This window comes from Rattus norvegicus, chromosome 16, assembly GCF_036323735.1.
Source record: "Rattus norvegicus strain BN/NHsdMcwi chromosome 16, GRCr8, whole genome shotgun sequence".
NCBI classification, from domain to species: Eukaryota; Metazoa; Chordata; class Mammalia; order Rodentia; family Muridae; genus Rattus; species Rattus norvegicus.
In genome coordinates this window covers 33,789,303-33,810,973 of record NC_086034.1, presented here as the reverse complement: position 1 = coordinate 33,810,973, position 21,671 = coordinate 33,789,303, and the positions used below count along the sequence as shown (strand labels likewise).

General features: G+C 43.7%; 1 protein-coding gene across 1 annotated transcript in view; it reads left to right on the top strand.

Annotated features, from left to right (window-relative positions):
• Sh3rf1 (SH3 domain containing ring finger 1) overlaps positions 1 to 21,671 on the top strand; it is a 165,732-nt gene that overhangs the window by 101,154 nt on the left and 42,907 nt on the right. The window contains exons 3-4 of the mRNA NM_198764.2: positions 6,373 to 6,648; positions 7,053 to 7,148. Of these exons, the coding sequence (NP_942059.1) occupies positions 6,373 to 6,648; positions 7,053 to 7,148 (372 nt within the window). The remainder of the gene's footprint in view (positions 1 to 6,372; positions 6,649 to 7,052; positions 7,149 to 21,671) is intronic.

The following is a 21,671-nucleotide window of genomic DNA, read 5'->3' as shown; positions in this document are numbered from 1 at the left end:
GAAACGTAGTGTTGGGGTGTCTCAGCCGTAGAGGACTGACGTGCTGTAGACCAGCCCCTGTGTTGGTTCTGGGAACCTTAAAATAGAAATAAAAATAAATTTATGTGGGGATTTTCCCCTTTAAGTGCTAATTACTTCCAAAGCACTGGTAGGTTTTAAGTCATGACTAGGGTATTTGGAGTTCAGGGGTACAGTAAGTGAGATTTCAGAGACTTAAGGAAAGGGTCAGCAGATGGAAATCTTGTAGCATGATGGTTTTTTACAAATGAATGCTAAAGGAAATGACAAAAGAATGAGAGGAGATTTGAGACTCGCAATACTTACAGTAATTATGGGGCATGGTGTTAAAATTGATACATTTCAGATCATATTTGAGTAATGAGCTACCTTACTCACCCTGAGACTGAAACTTTGCATTTAATAACCATTAAGACTATTGTATTGGTAAGAAGGCTCAGTGGGGAAAGGTGCTTGCTCTGCAAGGCAGGTGACCCGAGTTCAAGCCCCAGTACCCACGTAGTGAAAGATGGGAACCAACTCCCCAGAATTGCCCTTTGACCTCTGCATGCTTGTCATGGAACACATGCCCACAAGAATTCACACAAGATGCCCAAACACCTATATACCAAGTAAGTAAAGTGATTTTTAAAATTATTTCATAATCCATTACGTAGCGTGCTTCTCTCTGTGTGGTATTGGCTCTTATTTCTTTGTTCCTCCGTTCTTTCTGAGAAGTTTTTGGAAGTCAAGTTGGAATCAGGCAGAGTTAATGCCAACTTGGATATAACTGAATTCACATTTTATAGCTGTTCCTGGTGTAAGAGAATCTTCTGGGCTCTCGTTTCAGTAGGCCGTTGAATCTGTTTCGCTTTATGGCGCAGTAAGAAGTGCATGAAGGCATCTGAGTTTAGAGAGAGGCTGCCTTGCATGTATATCTGGGCATTGGCATTTTGAGTCCATGAAATAAATTGGCGGTGAGTATTTTATTTACGTGTTGGACTCCCAGCTGGCCCATCAAGCAGCATTTCGCCAGATATATTGGAGTGTACTTGATGGCGCAGAAATGGAAGTGGCGAGCATTTAATCACGAATATTTGCGTGCAGATCGTGTGAGGATTTTAATGCCATCCGCAGCAACTTGAGGGTGTCATTTAGAAGCAAACGTTAATTGTGAGGTAAAGTGGTCCGCTGTCCTCTTTTTCATGAGCAAAAGTAATAATTCCGTATTTATTGAAGTCGCTGCTGATGAAGAATTGTTCAAATACTCCGCCCGTCTCAGTTGCCAACCTCTTTGATGAAGCTGGCGACCTGAGTGACAGCCACATACCCCAGGTTGGGCTGCAGTGTGGTTTCTCTCTGGCTCTCTCTCCTTTTAAGCCTCTCTTTCATGTGTAGCCAAGTGAAAGTCTCCAAGTGAAATCTAAGCCCTGCGGATCCTCAGGGGCCCTGGCCCAATGTGAGGATCCAAAAGACAAGCATCTGAAGGCTGGGAGGGCAGAGGCCGGGGTGATGACACCGCTCTCAGACCTTTTGGTGGAGATGAATAAGCAGGCCTGGCCTCCCTGGGCTCGGATGTATTTTACTCACAAGACTAGTTCTAGGGTTTTTCAAACCAATTGTTTTGGCTTTCTTCCCTTCAGATGTTGCAGGAAAATGCGTTCTTTTATTGCCCTTCCAAGTCGTTAAACCATTTATCCTTAATCATCTGCAGTCTGTGTGGGAAATAAGTTTTCTAAAGATCACTGAACTTTGGCTCAATTTGAAATCAGAAGAGAATTCATTTTATTTAATGTGGGAAACCTTCCTTTGAGAAACTTGACACAAACTGGCTTTTCTAGTGTCTTAGAATTTAATTGAAAAAGAACACCATAGAAAAACACTGCCAGATGCCCAGCCGTGTGCTCGTGGGTTCGGTGGCCATAAGCTTTATGGCTCCTTCTCTGTGGTTATTGATCACTGGAATAACCGTGGCAGTCAACATTTAGCAAGTCAGTGTGAATTAATGAAGTTTTGGTTGCATGGGGGCCAAGTAACCCCCGGGCTGACCATAATGCATAGCGCCACCATCATAATAGGTTTTCCCGTTGCTACTTGTTCTATTAAGGATGCTTGATGATTTTAGGAGCACTTAATAGATTCGCTTTGTGGAAAAGTTAATAAGTCCATTAGGCCCACTGGGGTGTGGAAATGATCTGTAAAGAAATAAATTCCCTCTATTCCTGCATCAGCACATCGCAAAAGCACCTTACTGTGGGGCACTTGGGACTTCACAGATCTCTTCGAAGAGCCGTTGAAAATGGTTTCTAAGAGCACCTCATCTGAATCTTGGTGTGTGGATTTGTCTGGCATGAATCTAGGGTGGAGGCGGCCAAACGGCTAATTGAGGTGTTGGGGGTGGGGGGGAGAGCGGCCATAATGGTGAATAGAGTTATTTGTCACTGAGTCTGTAATAGGATTTCCAATTAATTCATGCAGGCTCCCAGTGCCTTACATTAGCCCTGTCAAGATGAACTACAGCCACATCTAAAATGCCACTCCCCATTAAACGGTGCATGTCGGGGAATTTGTAATTTCTTCTGGGCAACCAGAAGATGAATGGATTCGGCTCAGAAAACAAATGCGGGCTTCAGAAGTACACATTTCAAAATCGTTGAGCACTTCCTGGGAGGGATGGTCTTTGCATTGTCGTAATTGTAGGACAGTGAGTGTGTGTGTGTGTGTGTGTGTGTGTGTGTGTGTATACGTACATATACATACACACACACACACACACACACACACACACACACACACACGTACAAAATGTGATTGCTGTGTGAATTCCTTCAAAAGAAAAGGATTCAGGTACATGAAAACAAATGGATTGTCAAGCGCTCCATTTCACTGGTACTGGGCTTATCGAGTTGGTGGATATTGATGACGATGGTAACAGTGGTGGTGGTGGTGATGGTGGTGGCAATGATGACGATGATAGTTCATGAATACAGCATTTAGTTCTTTCTACGACATTTTGTGAAATTTAAATGCATAAACTCACCAAATTCTCACAATAATTTCAGATATCGATGTCAGAGCACAAGAAAGCTGCCCTGCCCAAGGTCTCACAGCCAATAAGCAGCTGAATTGGTGTTCTGACCATGGGGTGTTTCTGTCCCCCGTGGCCTTCTCACAGTCCCACTGGCTGCAAGAGTTAACTCTGTTTCCTTGCCATGTCCTTTGTACCCTCCCCCTGTCCCACCCCAGCAACACTCACTGCTATGCTGATTACACTCATGTCCTCAAACTTGGCTTTAGGAAGTCTTGCTAAGCTGTGATGACCAGGCTTTGAGAAATACATAATGTAGAAAAGAACTGAGTGAACCGTATGTGAGGATAGACAACGGTTGGAATTCTACCTTCCACACAACTGGATGTTAAGTAGACTATAATCAGAGTTCATAGCCTTGAGAAAAGCCAGAGTTCCTGAAGAGCATGTGGGAAGGACCAGAGGGCACAGCAGCAGATGTTTCTTTACAAGGTCATATCAAGGAATGGTGCGGTTAAAAGCTAAGACTTAAGGCAGATTCAGAAGGGCACAGGAGGGCACCGTATCTCTGGGCCGCTCAGCGCGTGTCTTCCAAGGACACTGACTTTTCAGAGCTGTTGTAATTCACATCAGTGGACCAAGCAAAGGCAAGGTGACTAACTGCCACATAGCACCTTGAGAGAACGAATCACCATTTGCCTTAATTCAAACAGATATTTAGCAAAGAAGTTTGGGTGGACTGATTATAAAACCGGCTAATTGTTGGGGCTATTATAAGAGTGTTCAAGGTTGACCTTCTGTGTCATGAGTGGACTGTGGAGGGAATGAACACATGTACCACTTTACCTTCCTGGAAAAATTAAACTTTAAAGCAAACTCCAACTGTTGTATAACTCTACTTTGTACATAGCTGTTGGCTGTCCACCTGTCAACCCATAATCCCTTTTACTGCCATCCACCTGTGCCTGGTGAGAGTGTGACATACCTATCCACCTGTGCTTCAGACCCTTGACTAGTGCTTGAAGGACCCATAGATCCAAAATTATTAACAATGTTCTTCCAGACCCAGTATAAATTTGACACCACTGATCCCCCATGAACCTTACATTGCTAATGCTCTTCCCCTACCTGTATCCCTGCTGCTGACGCTCCTTGCTAGCACGGTTCCCTCTGTATGGAATGTTTCTACTTTCCTTTCCATCCCTCTACCTCAACATTGCTGAGCTAACCCCTTAGGGCTAAACCCCAAGTTCTCTCTTCCCATAAGCTGTGAACATTTCCGTGGTGAATTTATGCCATTAGGTTATCATTTCTTTACCTGCCTTGTCCTTCAAGGGGGAGAATCGTGCATTATTCCTTTTTAAAGTCTTCAGATCTAGCACATTGCCTGGTTAAAAAAGCTTGAAGAAGGTCTTCCACATGGATGAATACATGGCTGAGGATATGAGGAGGAGAAGGCTGTAATCTAATTCTGCGAATTATTAGAGGCGTATTTGACTCACTGTTTATCCTCTGTAATCAGTGATAGGCAGCAGGGAGGCCAAGAATCTTAAAGTGCTGACTAACGTTCACAAATGGGCACCAAGAGCCATTGAGACATGTCATACTGTATCCGGTGGATGATTAAATTGTTGTGGAGGAGCGCACAATTTTTAACTTGACGTTTAAAACCAGATTATAATGTTTAAAACCTCATCTCTCTGCTTCTCCGTCTCGCTGTGCTATTTAACCAGGACGGGTGTGTTGAATATTTTAAATTGTGGAAGACCATGTCTGAACACAGAGATTATAAAGCCTGAGGGGGTAGTGTTCTAGAGTCCTTTCTGTTGCTGTGATAAGACATTCTGGCCAAAAGCAACAAGTAAGGATTTGTTTGACTTACACCCTGGGTAACAGTCAAATAGAATTTAAAACAGAAACTATGGAGGAGAACTGATGGATGGCTGGTTTGCCTGCAGGCTCCTCCTTACCTAGCCTTTTATAACAGCTCAGGACTATGTGTTTATGAAATGGTGTGGCACATAATGGGCTGGACTCTCTTATATCAATTAACAATCAAGACAATCCCCCACAGACCAACCCTGAACAATCAAGATAGTCCTATTCAGAGCAACCCTTAGAACAATCAAGACAATCCCACATAGACCTACCCTTAACAATCCAGACAGTGCTACACAGATCAACCCTTATAACAATCAAGACAATCCCACATAGATCAACCTTTAACAATCCAGACAGTGCTACACAGATCAACCCTTATAACAATCAAGACAATCCCACATAGACCTACCCTTAACAATCAAGACAGTGCTACACAGATCAACCCTTATAACAATCAAGACAATCCCACATAGATCAACCTTTAACAATCAAGACAATCCCCCACAGACCAACCCTGAACAATCAAGATAGTCCTATTCAGAGCAACCCTTAGAACAATCAAGACAATCCCACATAGACCTATCCTTAACAATCAAGACAATCCCACATAGACCTACCCTTAACAATCCAGACAGTGCTACACAGATCAACCCTTATAACAATCAAGACAATCCCACATAGATCAACCCTTAACAATCAAGGCAGCCCCCTGCAAAGTGCCCACAGACAAACCTCATAAAGACAGGTGCTCAACTGAGACATTTTTCAGGTACCTTTAGGCTGAATCAAGTTGATAGGAGTGCTAACTACTACACTCACACTCTGGGGTGGTCTTACTGCAGTATTTCATATTTGGTAATAGAAAGGAGTCTTTTTTTTTTTTTTTGGTTCTTTTTTTCGGAGCTGGGGACTGAACTCAGGGCCTTGCGCTTCCTAGGTAAGCGCTCTACCACTGAGCTAAATCCCCAGCCCCAGAAAGGAGTCTTAATACATACTTACTGAGTTCATGAAAGATTATGCCCAAGTTAAAAGCCACATCAGAAAAATATTTGCCCCAAATCTAATCTGCTTTAAGAGGAGTTATGAAGTTGATGAGTTAGGCTTTGGTTTAAATTTTTCTTCTCCATCCATATCATCTATCTTGATACATAAATTATTAACACAAAAACTAAGTTTAGAGTTTATGAATTTTGAATTTTATATCAGGAGACAGACTTGGACAGTAATCCCAAGCAAACGAAATCAAAGCATCTCCATATTAGGTCTAGAGGCTATGCTGAGGAGGACATAGTGGTACCCTGTACTTTGTATTTGTATTGTAGCAAATGTAGTTACCTTTTTATGTAAGGTTTTCTTCCAAGGGACAAGTTGGCAAATTCAATCCAGATTTAAAGACAAGAATGCAATTGTATTTTCAGAGGCATTACCTGACCATTATTTCATTGAAATCCCTCTCTTTCTTTAAGGGAATACCTCAGTTACCGTGTGCCAAAGCATTATATAACTACGAAGGAAAAGAGCCCGGAGACCTTAAGTTCAGCAAAGGCGACATCATCATTTTGCGACGACAAGTGGATGAAAATTGGTACCATGGAGAAGTCAACGGGGTCCACGGCTTTTTCCCCACCAACTTTGTGCAGATCATCAAACCTTTACCTCAGCCCCCACCTCAGTGCAAAGCACTTTATGACTTTGAAGTGAAAGACAAGGAAGCTGACAAAGATTGCCTTCCCTTTGCAAAGGTACGGTATTCCACGGTATTCCAAAGCTTTTAGCTTTACTCTGTTATTCCTGAGTACCTGGGCTAGTTGCCAAGCCTGACAGGTGAGCTGAGTTTGATCACCAGGACTCACGTGGTAGGAAAAATACCACCTTACCAAAATTGTCCTCTGACCTCCACATGCATGCTATTGCTTGCCCCTCCCCCCCACTATAAATGAATATAATAAAAAGTTTTGAAGAATATCAGGTTGACCGGCAGTTACTGCTTGGTCTATGGTAAGATGATAGTTTGTGTACTAAAGGTACGATACAGAATTTTTATTTGCCTACTATTAAAACTTCAGTCCCTTTATTGAGGATGTGTACTAAGTAGTGCATTTAACGGGATCAGAGAGACTCACGCACGGTTTTGTTGTTTCTTCAGGATGACGTACTGACTGTGATCCGCAGAGTGGATGAAAACTGGGCTGAAGGAATGCTGGCAGATAAAATAGGGATATTTCCAATTTCATATGTTGAGGTAAGTTCATTTGTACAGTCCTGAATCATACTCGGCTTCATAAATAAGCTTTAATTATGCAGATTAGGCATTAAGAAATGCTCATGGCCCAGGGCATCAACTGTGGCCTGGAAAGGCTCTGCTGTTGGCTTAGAAAGAGTTCCTTCCTTGCGTCCTTCAATTACTGAAGATCATAAAATGTGACTCCTCAAAACATCCCTATGACTTGTTAAAGAGACTGTATATACTCCCTGTCCATCACCTATATGATCTGGTTTTTTTTCCAGTTGCCACCTTGGGCAAGGATCAGACAATTTGTAAAGCCCCCAAGGAACAGGAGAAGTTAATGTCCTCATTTTGTTTGTTTACTTATTTCTTATGCTGTTATTACATGTATTTATTTTGCGTGTGCGTTTAAGTGTGTGTGAGCAATAGGTCAGAGGACACGTTTGGGGAACCATTACTTTCCGGCTGTGTGTCCAACAGTTGGAACTCAGGTGGCTGATCTCAATGGCAAGCGCCCTTATCCACCCTTGCTTACATGCTCTCTCTTAATCTGCCCCAACATCAGAACTAGAGCATGATTCCTAGAGTAGTCCTTTGATTAAACATTTACTAAGTTACCGACTCCTTCTTCACCAGATTCCAGTAACTTCTCAGCCCCCTTTATCATTAATTAGCATCGTTCAGAAAGCTTGCGGCTAAACCTGCTAAATGAGGTCTTTTTATATACGTGAAATAGCACGCTTAGATTATTGTAAACAAAATCAAATCGAGAAATGAATGGGGAGGGTTACTAACGCTTCGGTTAGTAAATTGTTTGACACATAGCATGAGGCCCTGAGGCTGATTCCTAACACCTATTAAAAGGTGAGTGAGGTACCTGCCTGTAGGGTCAGCTATCTCGGAACTGAGTGGTTTGCTGGTGGCCAGCCTGGCTCAGTAAGAGATTGTGCCTTTCTGCAAGGCAGAGCAGTAGTGGAGGAAGAAACCAGATGTAAATCTCTGGCCTCCATATGTGCACCTACCCATACACACATCTGCGCGCGCGCGCGCGCGCGCACACACACACACACACACACACACACACACACACACACACACAGTGAACAGGGGAGTTCAGAGCAGACCCTCATTACATCATATGTCCCAAACTGTCAGTAAGTGATAAGCTTTTCTTGCTGAGAACCAAATTGAAGACATCATTTTGAAGCATGAAACCACCAGAGGCCAGACAAACATCCACACTGATTTGCTGAGATCAACTTTGGAAAGAAGTTGGTATCTGTATGATGTATGCATAGATGTGAAGTAAAAGGGACGGAAGAGTGCGGTACTATAAGCAGGAGGAACACCCAGGTGGACAAGAACCAAAAGACAAGAGAAAGCACAGACTGGGGAATTAAAGGCAATTCTGTTGTTCAAGTCATCAAAGTATCTATCATGTACAAAAGCACGTTTTAAAAAACCTATCACTTATCCTGCCTTTTTTTTTGTTTGAGATATTTGTTTTGGCCTGATTCTGAAGGCTAAAAGGGCAAACTGTCACTGTATCCTCAGTGTCTCCCTTAGACAGTGACTCCCTAAAATACTGATGTGTTACTGTGTATCCATTGGGCAGGAACCCAGGCTAGCTACTTCTCCTGATCTGCGCTTTCAAATGTTCCTTTTATTAAGACGTTTTCTCAGGCATTAGAAGAAGACAACAGAAGAAAGAAAAAAGAAAAATGTAATAAGTAACCTTTCTGTATGTGATTTGTGTGCATCCTAAGGGTGGGCTGTGGAAAACTACTGGCATCTCCAGGTATTTGAATAGTTAGGCTGCTGAAGGGTGTGAGCAAGGGCAACTTAGTAAAGAAAGCCTGTCCTTACTTGCGTGGTATTCTCATTGGTGCATGCTGATGCTTGGTTTGGCGTGCGTGAAAAGGTATTGCCGTGTGATCTTGTTGTTGATGGTGGTGACATAGGGCAGGTGTCAAATCGTTCAATAGGCATTAAAAAAAAAAATCCACCCACAGAAAGGCCAGAGCCAATTACAGTCCTTTGAGTCACAGGATTATGTACTCTGACTTCAGCTGTTAAAGTACACAAGGGGAAAGTGTTTGCTTCCCCCACGCCTATCCCCCTCCCCCAAGCCCCCTCAGCCCTGAACATTTTCCTTATTTGAACCAGAACTTTTCTAGTGAGGACTTGAAGTAAATCAGCTGTCTGTCGGAGCCTGTGAACAGACTTTGATGTCAGGCTGTCAAACTGAACCGCCTGGTGCGGGGCAGAGCACCTGGGGCTCGGTGACACCTGGTTCTTTCAGCCTTGGGGCCTAAGGGGAGGAAGATTTCAGTCACAGCCAAGCGAAACCTGGCTGCGTCAGTTGTGGAGAGTGTCTCAGGACAGTGTCAGATGTGACAAAACAAAGTATACAGCCAAAACACCCAGGCCTTTTCCTAAATAACACTTTCTCTTGCTCTGCAAACCTTTTCTATTTGGCCAGCTTTAGAACTCAGAGCATGTCCAATGTTAACACTGCCTTATTACACTGGCCTGGAAGTCACTGTGTAGGTTGATTTGAACTCCCTATCTGCCTGCTTCAGCCTCCAAAGTGCTGGGTTTATTGGTTTAATTGCTGGGAACTACAAATCAACCACTGCTGTTGTCCCCTTCCCAATATTTTTAGTAGCTACCTTGAGTCCCAGCTCAACACCCTAAGTTCCCGCCTGGAAAAACAGCCTGTAGTTGTTTTGCCCGAGATCTCACATAGCTGCTTGGCTTTTCTCCCACCCGAAGCATGGTGCAAACCTCTTTTCTTTCTCTCCTGCATCTGTAGCCTGCAGGGACCCATAAGTCCCACCTATTCTGCCCAGCTCATTGGCTGCTAATATCTTTATTGATGGATTAAGAACCAATAGGGGACCAGGATCTTAGCGTAAGACTCATCCCCTACAGTAACCGCAGGAGCAAAGGATTGTTTCTACTTCAAGCCATAGTGTTTAAGAAATGCATTTCACGTGATTACCACAGATATTAATTCTTCTGGTGGATCTTGGCAAATTTAAAAACTCCTACAAGGGAGCTACCATTCAGTGCACCATTACAAATAGTCATTATTAATGAGAAAAGATTAAAAGGCTAGCAATAACAGTATTTTGTAGAAGTTGATTGTAACCCTCAAGAATGACTTTCAAAAGTTTGGGTTCAAAGCAAATATGGTGGTACTAGGTACATAATTCAAATAAGATATGCAGCTAGTTTTATGTTAACTTTGAATTTTTACTCAGTTCCTTCTTTAATTTCAGTGAGTAGTCATTAGCAGTATCAGTTCACCCAGGTTTTTAAACAAATAAAAGTTGTATAGTTACTTGGTAGTTTTGTTGGAGGTAATTTGAAGACGCACATTTCTTATGGGTCAGTGACGCACAGTAGGGTAGTGGATTAAGTGATGCACAGTAGGGCAGGAGTGGATCAACAGAAGGAAGGCTACCTGAAGCTCATTCTGTTACCATCGTCCAGGTGACACTCTTCTGTCATCATACCTAAAACACTCCCTTCTGCTCTCTACCTGTTTTATCTCAGTAAATATGGTGTGGTAGAGAGGGAAACCGGGAATCTGGACCCGGTAGTCTGGATGGAACTGGTGTCCCAACCAGCAATTCTGTATGACTGCCTGGTCTTCTCATCGTTGAACCCACAGACCCTTAAGAGTGGAGCGTGGCCCATTAGCGATGCCTGTGATTACAGTCATTGCTGTCACAATTGTTCCTTCATTGCACTTTGCTGCCTGTCATCCTTCTGTCAGGTTATCTACCGCAGAGATTGACCACCGTCTTAGTCAGGGTTTTACTGCTGTGAACAGATACCATGACCACGGCAACTCCGTGACCACGGCAACTCTTCTAAGGACATTTACTTGGGGCTGGCTTACAGGTTCAGAGGTTCAGTCCATTATCATCAAGGCAGGAGCATGGCAGAGTTCAGACAGGCATGGTGTAGGCAGAGCTGAGAGTTCTACGTCTTCGTCTGAAGGATGCTAGAAGACTGGCTTCCTCAGGCAACTAGGAGGAAGCTCTCAAAGCCGATACCCACAGTGGCACACCTACTCCATCAAGGCCACATCTCCAAATAGTGCCACTCCCTGGGCCAAGCATATTCAAACCACCCCAACCACTGTTTCTTCTCCCATCAGAATGGGAGGTCGAGGTGGCCGTCCATTGTCTTTATAGCTTTCTGTAGTCTTCCAGGGTTCTCTCATTAAGTGTTACCCATAGCAGATTCTCAGTAAATTCCACTTTAATGAATAAGTGGTCAATCTAAGAAATTTAAGAGCAAACCTTTCTAAGCCCAAAGGAAACTGGTTTGTAGATGTGTGCATCTTAAACTTTTTAGCTGCTATGCTCATCTTATACTACCTGGCATATATTTATTACAGGTTTCTCTTGTCCTTACATCAGGCTGTTACATGCCTAGGAGCCATTGGGGAGGTGCATGTGACCCAAGTGAGGTCATTTGTTTAACTAGCCCAACCCACTCAAACTTGCAGTGATCCCCCTGCCTCAGTCCTACGATCATAAATATGTGCCCACCTTTTCTCGGTTTTGTTTGTTGTAACTAGGCTACAGTTGGGTAGGTTCGGTGACATAAGCTTCTAACCCCAGTACTTAGGAGTCTACACAGGAAAGTCAAGTGTTTCAGGCCAGGTTAGGTGCTGTCTTAGGGTTCCTATTCCTGCACAAACATCATGACCAAGAAGCAAGTCACAGAGGAAAGGGTTTATTCAGCTTACACTTCCACATTGCTGTTCATCACCAAAGGAAGTCAGGACTGGAGGTCAAGCAGGTCAGGAAGCAGGAGCTGATGCAGAGGCCATGGAGGGATGTTACTCACTGGCTTGCTTCCCCTGGCTTGCTCCACTTGCTCTCTTATAAAACCCAAGACCATCAGCCCAGGGACAGCACCACCCACAATGGGCTGGGTCCTCCACCCTTGATCACCCTATCACCTTGATAGTTGAGAAAATGCCTTATAGCTGGGTCTCATGGAGGCATTTCCTCAACTGAAGCTCCTTTCTCTGTGATAACTTGAGCTTGTGTCAAGTTGACACACAAAACCTGCCAGTACAGGTGCCTAGGAAAACCCCGTCTCAGATATATAAAATTAAAACAGTGCAACAAAACCCCCCAAATAATAAATAAAATAGAAAATAAAACTGGCCTTAGTACTTAACTACTTTAGACTTTTCCCAGGGTAAAATAGTAGTTTTGGTATGCTAGATTAAATTTGGAACTTCCATTGTATGCAGGAAAAATTTCCTGGTAGGGGGCGGGGCTGGGGAAATGTTGGCCCAAGGTTGTGAAACTTTAGTGGAAAGCGATAAGGTCTTCTGGTTGTGGCATCCATTGTGCTGTCAGCTGTAACAATGAGAAATTAGGTATACTGACTAGGGCAGAGGTAGCCGCAGAGGGGACCTTCCTTGGTTCTGTGGGGCGTTCCTGTTTCAAAGGGAAAGAGATGGAGGTTTACGTATAGGGTTGGACATTGCTACAGTGATCTCAGTAGAGCTGAGGATGGCATTGTTGACTTTACCATGATTTATTTTGTTAAAGCCGTTCTCTAAAGAACAATAGCGGGAGGGCACAGTAATAGTCTTAACCTAACATTCAAAGAGTTGCTGGAAATACATCAAAAGATTTTTCTATCATTTATATTTTTGATGTTTTTCCCCTTTAAAATTAAAAAGCACAATCAATGCTTCTAAAGAGAATTGTGGAAATGGTTAGAAAGTCGGGAAGGAGAATTACTGTATTGATGGGCATCTAAGTTTCTTCTGCATTTCTGAAGTCAGCTTATTTTTAACAAGCGAAATTTAGAGATATTTTTGAGAAACCAGCAAGGGAGAATTACTATGTTCTTTCTTCCTCGACTCTGACTGGCAGGCCCAGTACCTTGGGTCCGATTCTGGGAAGCTTTTTTCCTATCGGCACTGTGGGCCACATTCATGATGTTGTTAGGGTCTTCCGGAGAACTGACTGGAGCTACTCGGATCTTAGTGACTTAGTTACATGCCCACTGGTTGCTTTTATTTCTGCCACAGTGATGAAGGGAGCATGAGCCCTGGTTCCTGGAGTAGAGACGAGAGCAGTGTCCTGTGAGCTCCACCAACCCTCCCCCAGTCGGACTCCATCTGAAAGGAACCTGCTGAGGCTCTCTCTGTGAGGAGCTTCTACAGGGAAGCTCCTGCCCGGTCTCTGATCCTCCATCCTCTTCTACTTTAGGAGTTTCCATTCAGGGAGTGGAGAGTGCAGAGATCTGTTAATGTTGGTTGAGTTTTCACTGCATGAATGGCAGTTGGTGATACCCCAAGCAGTTGTATAGGACGTACAAATGCAGATCTCCTGGCGAGTCTTAATTGGAGCTATGAGACAGAGAATAAATGTTGCATCTGATATTTACCATGATTCTCCCAAAGGATCCCCAGATTCCTCATCCTGACCATTCCCCTGCAGGGACAAGGACACAAGCCAAGTCATGCTGCTTGTTCTAGAGACCCACTTGGGAATTGCTGGCTTGCACATCTACATTTCTTTGTCCGTGTACCTATAGAAAAGTCACTAAGATCCGTGTAGCTCCAGTCAGTTCTCCGGAAGACTATCTTTCTAATTCTCCCATACAACAAAATCCATTCTATGAAACCCAATCCGAACATCCCCATCCGCATGTTACTTCTGTAATGCCAAGTTTGCAGCTTCCCTGGTAGGCATGGGCTACGGCTCTGGTAGTGTGTGGGGGCGATTCACTCTTTTCCTGACTCCCTTGAGAATACAGTCACATATGGACTATTTTTACCACTTTACTCCCATAATATAATCTCGGAAGCATAAAGAGGAGATGAATAAGCCTCTATGCAATACATAGAAAACTAGATAAATAGCCCGTTCTTCTTCATTATGTCCTAACAGCATTACATTGCTTTATCCCTCTCCATATCATGGCAGAACCAATAATCAATGTTTTTTTTTTAAACTACACAAGAAGGAGTAGGTAAACTCTGACTTATTTATTTTTACCACTTCCAGACAAGCATCTTACTTAAAGGAAGTGGCCAGTCATTGCCCAGTGACTCGCCTGTAGTCTGCCCTAGGCTCTTGCCTCCCTAGCTTCTGGGGGTACGTGATGACGAGCCTTCGGATAGGACTCAGATCCAGCTTTGCTTAGGTCTATAGAGATTTTATTCTCCATAAAACTACAAAAGCATTTCTGACTTCTCGGATGTTTGCTCTCAGAATGACTGATTAGTCAACATCAAAGTCTGAGGCTGCCTTTGTTACAGAAAAACGAGTCAGAGTCATAATATTTTGAAATATGTTAAACTTTATTTTTGAAATAGGTTTGTTATATTGTCATATACATTCTAAATATTGCTAGTAACTAGGGCTTTCCCAAGCAAAGGAAACCCAATTTGATCTCATGTGGGAGAAGAACTAAATGGAGTCTTTATAATGTTCTGGGAGTTGGTGTGCATGTGTGGTGTATGGATGGCTCGAACAGAACCGTTCTGATGATAAAATAATTGGGAGGAAAATCTTCTGTATAATGCAATAGAATGCTCTAGAAAGGTCTTTTCCTCAGTGGTATGAAACAATGTTACGTTTTATAATAAAAACCTCCCATACACCACAACCTGGGCTAAGCACACATGCCCTGCGAGGAACCTCTACCTTCCTCCTCCACCCCCATGCATCCCCTCGCTCTCACACTGTAGGAATCTAGGACATGGGGAATGCTCACTCACTGATTTATTAGCCGCGTACACATTGCTGTGGAATTTCTGTCTGCGTGTCATTCCTCATTGACTAAATTTTACTTAGAATTTAATGACAATTCCATGCTCTGTACCTCTTGGGATAGAGGTATTCCCAATGTCTGGTAATGAGGTTCTGGAAAGTAAAACGTGTTGTTGGAATGTATCCTCCTGGTTAATGGGTGTTTCTGATTTACGACGTGAGTATGTACCTACGATAGAGACACAGACAGGCGGCGTGCATTGCCGGTTCCCAGAGGACACGGACATCAACCGATATCAGCCGTAAAGTTGTGCACTGGTCTCTCCCCCCGGCGCTGGGATTAGCTGTGGGTGTATTGCTTCAGAACTAGTAGGGACCAGCACCTCCCGAGTGCTGGGGTTGTGCTTGTGTCTGTCTTGTAAGCTCTTCTGTGCGTCGGCTGTGAGCAGCTTCTCTGGCTGTGAACTCGCCGTCTTCCCCAGGCCTTTCATCTCACACATCATTTCTCTTTTCTGTCTGCTGTGCGTGCCACTTACTTCCTTTCCCTTGGTTCATTCTCCTTTAATGTGGGAACGTGATCTGCCTTTGTATCTCCTGAGGAATCCATGACATGATTCTGTTCACCTCAGCTTGTGGCTCTAACATATCTCTGCTGTTTGTTTGTTTGTTTGTTTGTTTGTTTGTTTGTTTCCATAATGCTCGAAGGGTCCCCTTATTCCTCTCACTGTCTTTGCCTGCTTGTCTCTGTCATCAGTTCTTGGCTCCTCCAGGCCCTAAATCACCATTTTGGTTGTCACTAACTCTCCTTTCTTGGCGCTCCTTCTGTCCCCTGAGTCACATCTACCACTGTTTGGAACCTCCTCCATTATTGTTGCTCCTTTCTTTTCCAGAGTGTTGGTTTGATGACAGGTTGGGAAAACACAGCAAGGTCTTTCATTAGCCTGATGTGCTTTGTAGTTCTCTCCCCCTCCCCCATCAGAGACCACCCAAGTGTAACCCCGAGATGGCTCCTACGCTCGACCTGCAAATGCTTTTGGTAAGGTACAGAATCAGGAGATTTCCTCAAAGCTTATTCTCTGGCTTTCTTTTTCCAAGGAGAGAGCCGGCAGATGGTACTAAGTGGTTGCTCTAGAAAGGCTTACCCGCTCTCCCTGGGTCACCCAGAGTTGGGCTGTCTGGCCTTTATTGACTCACCTGCCTGTGCTCTGCTGACTTGCCAGTATGCATCTCCTATCCTTACTGTTAGGAACCTGTTCTCTTTCCCAAGTCTTTTCTTCTCATGAGTCAGAGGGGTGGGCCGCTCTTTCCCAGCCAGGGCTTGGCTTGCAGTAGTCACAAAAAAGAAAAAAAGAAAAAAGAAAAACCAAACCCACACAATGAATTCACTCACTCTCCACTTGTTCTGAGTCTGTTCACTCGTGGCCCATGGTCTCTAGACCTGACTGAGAGGTTTCCCTGTTGAGTAGGGGACGTTTGTGTTTGGGGTGAGGAAAAGTTTACTTAGGAATAAAACTTTACAGTTCATTAAACCCAACCTCATATTACATAAGAGAAATTGGAAGCACGTAGGGAAAAGGTGACTTGCCCCGGGCGACAGACTAAGTGAATAGTAAGCTTGGGTTCTGAGTCATGACAGTAATACGGATTTGGACTGGATTTTCCAGGCTGCAGAACATGCTAGGCTATACTTATTTCTGTGTGAGGTACACAAGAATTATGCTACCCTTCCTTTATACAGCCAAGAAGACCCAAGTCGGGACAAAGTAATGACTCAGTCCGTGAGCACAGAGACCTGACCCTAGGCTAACCTGTTTTGACTTCAAGTTCAAGGCTCTTCCTGTGGTTCTCCAACAGTAGCCTTCCTAAACTTAAATTTGTTTTAGATTTTTAAACATGTGTCTTTCCTTTGTACCTACCCTTCAAAACCAGGCTGAGAAGGAGAGTTCTGATTGGTTGATTGAGTGATTGGTTGATTGATTGATTTGTGTGTGTGTGTGTGTGTGTGTGTGTGTGTGTGTGTGTGTGTATGTATGTATGTATGTATGTATGTATGTATGTATGTTCTAACAGCCGGTCCTAATAAAATTGAGGCCATTATGACAAGCTGCTCACCGACCTCCAGGTCTCCCCCTTGGGTATGCCAGTTGTTGGCAAACCCCCTTTCCCTAGCAGCTGGAATGAGGTTCGAGGCCCCTGCTGCTTATTGTCCCTCTGCTTACATGAGTGCTTCTTGTCCAGGTGATTTCTTAGTGCTGAGGGACAAGAGCTGAGTGACCAGTACACACTCATCACTGCTGAGCAAGCTGAAATGTGGCCAGGCCACACAGACGTGGCATGTGAATGCTTGACCCACCTCTGCTTCAAAGACCTGGTACCATTGAAAGCAAGATCTTGCATGTGTGTCTTGGTTTGGATTAGTTATATGTTGAAGTGATAATATTTTGTTTATATTGATCACCATAATTATCTGTAAGATTTATATTACATTTAAGTTGCCCAGTGCTAGCCCAGAGGCAGACCTCCCTTCCCTTGATAATTCTACGAGACTTTTTTTTTTTAATTCATCACAAACATTGTAGAGACTTAAATGGAGTCCTAGCTTAGCAGATGTCCCCTTTCAATGTAATAGAATTCACAGTTGCTCAGTCTCTCATGTATCGGCCTTGTATTGTAAATGAAAGTTGAGTTTGGTTTTAATGTCTGGTCAACCAAAGCCCAAAAACTTGTTACCCAAACTGAGGAGAGAAAGATAAAAAACTAACAGGGGATCTGAATTCTGTAGTTATTTAAGGAGCGTTTACAGGGGACTATGCTGTCATTTCTTTTAAGGAGTTGCAAGTGGGCTTGAGTTTCTGTCTTGGTTTCTCCCAAATGTTGGCTCTGTCTGGGGAAGGAACAATGGACGTTTGGATGCTGGAATGATGAAGGGCTGCTTTTACAACCTGGATTTATAAAGGCTGTGTTTCACAGCAGAGAGGGAAGAATAGATGGGTGTTGTGTAATATCCCAAAAGCTGGAGACTTACCCTTGTATAAAACTTCTTACGAAGTAGTGACTACCAAAACTATCTCCCTTTTTTGGGGGGTAGGGACAGGGTAGGTGTTTTATCTTAATTAACCTTATTTTTTGGTTTTTTTGTTTGTTTGTTTGTTTGTTTGTTTGTTTTTTAGAGCTGGGGACCGAACCCAGGGCCTTGCGCTCGCTAGGCAAGCGCTCTACCACTGAGCTAAATCCCCAACCCATTAACCTTATTTTTATCAGTATCTCCTCTCTGATTTACTTGAGGATCTTCCTCAAAAACATAAATAAGAAGCCTAGAGGGGCAGCTCAGTAGCAAAGAACTTGCCCAGGATGTATAAGGCCTCGCACTCAATCCCTGGCACCACAAAAGTTAATAAACTAGCAAAATAATAGGGAAAAAATGTAAAAGGTCGTGAGAACTTTAAGATCAGGAAATCTCTTCGCACCCTTCCGTTTAGCTCCAGAATGCTGAGTTTTACTGTGTCCAACTTAAGCCTTATATGTGAGGTCCTTATCACAAGCCAGGTAGGTCTTGTGGGGCATGGGTTTGTTCTGCAGGTCATGAGTGTGCTTTTGACTTTAAAGGTCACGTCCCCGAGATAAATGTCAGAGGAAACCCACGCCCACTGAGCTCAAGCAGGCATTCTTAAATTTTATCAAAATTCTATTAAAAGCTGTCAGATCCTTGGCTCCCTGTTGTTACGAAGGTTCAGTCAGACAGCAGGCGGCATTTCAACTTCCTGCCAGGTTTACCTGATGTCCGCTCTGTAGCTTTTCACTTTGTGATTTTCTCTGGAATTTAGGGGGGGGGGGGAGGAAGATGCTATTAGCGCCAACCTCTGATGTTCCAGAAAAAATTCTAAATTTTAAAGGATGACAACATCTCGCTAGCAAACATTACTGCCATGTGTCAAAATAAAATGCAGGGGAAATGCACTAGGCTGTTTAGAAGACTAGAAATGAAGTAGGAAATGAGCTGTGTCCCTTTAGAGTGAGAGAGCTAAAGGAGCATTAAAGTTGTCGGTTCCTTGTATTTATTCACTGGGCATGAGGGGTTTGATCAGTAGGCTGCACGGTAACTGTCTCCGCCATGGAGTTGGCCAATAGCTGTGCCAGCTCCAGAGTTGCGGTCTTTTGCCAGTTTACTATCTCAACCACACCCTGCTGGACCCACGAGTTCCTGCTTATGCAAACCACTGTATTCTAGGTGAGGGTTTTGCGCCCTCCAAACATATGTAGCTCACTCCTGCCAGTATTGTGCCTGGTAGGCAAGAGTCTGTTGACAATGGGAGGGAGAAGAGTTGATGGACAAGTATAGAATTAAACGGTCTTTTGCCACAATTAATAGGAAAGAGCGTTTGCTTCATTGAGTGATGGGGATAAATGTCAAACGGGGAACAAAAGTTGAAATTATAGAAAGCACCCCCGTTGCTTTTAAGTCAGTGGTCCTTCTGACTGCTTCTCTCCTAGTAAATCTCCAGCATCAAGCAGTTTACTCTCCATAGGGTGTTCTCAGGCTGTGTTTACTTCATGGAGGGGGAAGTGGGAAAAGACGTAAGAGGGACTCAGTGTTATACTCACCACAGACCAGCAAGACATTTACATCGTAGCACAGCAGATGGAAACCAGCAATATCAACACAGTTGCAGTTGACACTTGGTTAGGTACAACCTTGACGAGATTATGGGAATATTTCACAACATTTCAAAACACAGGGGTCGGGAGAGATGTCCCAGCAGGTAGAGGTCTCTGCCGCCAAGCTTGATGACCTGTGTTTGGTCTCAGAACCAAGTTTGGTGGATGGAGCCAACCCCTGCAAATGTACCCTAACATCTGTATACCCATATACATATACATATACATATACATATACATATACATATAGTCACCCATGTATATAGACAAAGTGTGGAAATTAGTGTATTTTAAAAAGAACAGGTACAGCTAATAGAGCCTATGGTTTGGCCCCAGAATTCATTTAAATGTAGTATCAGATAGATGCATTTTCTCCTGCATTAATTTTTTGACTCCCATGAGAAATCTCTAGTTTATCCGACTTCCTACTCAACGGAACAGGCACGCAGAGCCGAGCTTTCAGACTCTCTTGTGCTGTTTAGGTAGCTGCTGGGAGGATTTGTGGTATAGGAATAGGCACAGAAGAGGACTTTCCAACTCCATTGCTCCTGCCTTGCTGGGGCACTGCTTCGCCTTGCCTTGCGTTGCCTTTCGTTTGAACTCTGAGCTTGGAGTGGTAAGAGAAGTAACTCTTCAGTCTGCTTGTTTGAAAGGAAAGAGGACTCTGCCTCACTGGGCTCATGGAAGTTCACTGAAGGTCTCAGAGCTGTGCCTCCCAGCAGAATAACCAACATCACATTACTTCTTCAGGGCATTTGACTCCCTTGTGTTCCTACCCTGAAGAGGGAGATATCTAGATCAAAGTAGGAATTACAGATTGTGGATGTCCTGACCAAATGCCATTATCATGTTCCAAGTGGGTCTCCCTTTTATAATGCTCCTGTACCTTTAAGTACGTCCTGTTCCAATCTTTCCCATCCCTTCTTCCTGCCATTCATCTACTTGATGGTAAGGGATGGTTGCCTATGCTAGAAACTTGATCCCATGAACACTCTTTTTCAAAGGCCAAAGAAGAGCTGCTTACCTTTGAAAAAGGTTTACCCCACTAATTATGTCAGACAGTCCACCTGACCTTGAGTCTCCGGAGCCACAGGAACAAACTACCAGTCGATTACAGAAGCCCTGGGCTACCCAGCCCTGGTTGACCCTGTGTTGTAGCTGTTGGGGAAGCAGGTTCTATTTCCCCTTTAAATATTGACCAGCAGGATATCCTCTCCTCGTTGGGGGGGACTCATCTACAAGGTGAGAAGACGTGATTTGAACGATTGAGATAGATAAAGGCATTAGATGTTGTTACTTCACATAAATCTAGCTGTGCGGGGCTGAGTGTAATGTGGGGAAGACCTCTTTTGTCCTCAGTAGCACCTCTCAGAAGCATGGGGTTCGTTTTAAGTTTCCTGTATTTCATCTCAGTATTATTATTTTCTTTCTTTCTTTCTTTCTTTCTTTCTTTCTTTCTTTCTTCCTTCCTTTTGTGCACTGTGCAGTTTCTCATCGAGAGAGTTTCTAAGATACTCAGCCTTTCATCCTGAAGGCCTTTCCGGAAATGTTTCATTTTACCTGAGGGAAAACAAAAGGCCAATGTTCTCCCCTTTCCTGCTGATCTTATCAGTCCAGCACATGTATTGTGTCCCCTTGCACTCTCACCTTACACGGGGACTTCAGACAGATGAGCTAGCAGGCCATCTAGACTTGAATTCCAGATCTTCCCTTGCTATGAGTTTGAGCACATGGGTTGCTAACAGACTGTCTGAGGAAGTAAAAAAACATCAGCAACAAGAAAATGGCGAGGATCTCAACTGACTTTTCTGAGATTCCCTTAAACTATGCAGAGGAAAACAAGGGGAGTCAACCTGTTTCGGGACACACACATCAGTATTGAGCGGTTTTCTTCTTTTATTATCTTGTTTGCTTGTATCAAACTCATGCGTCGTTCAGCCCTGAGCCATTCATTATTGGGGACCAGCGTCCAGGGAGATGAATACTTATGCCCTTTTTGTTGCTCCTCTCTAAACTTCATTAGTAAGCTGAGATCTTTATTACTAGCAAATGCCAAAATTGCCTACTGCAAACCCCCAGTCCTTAGAAACATGCCTTTACCTTTCAGTCTTACTTT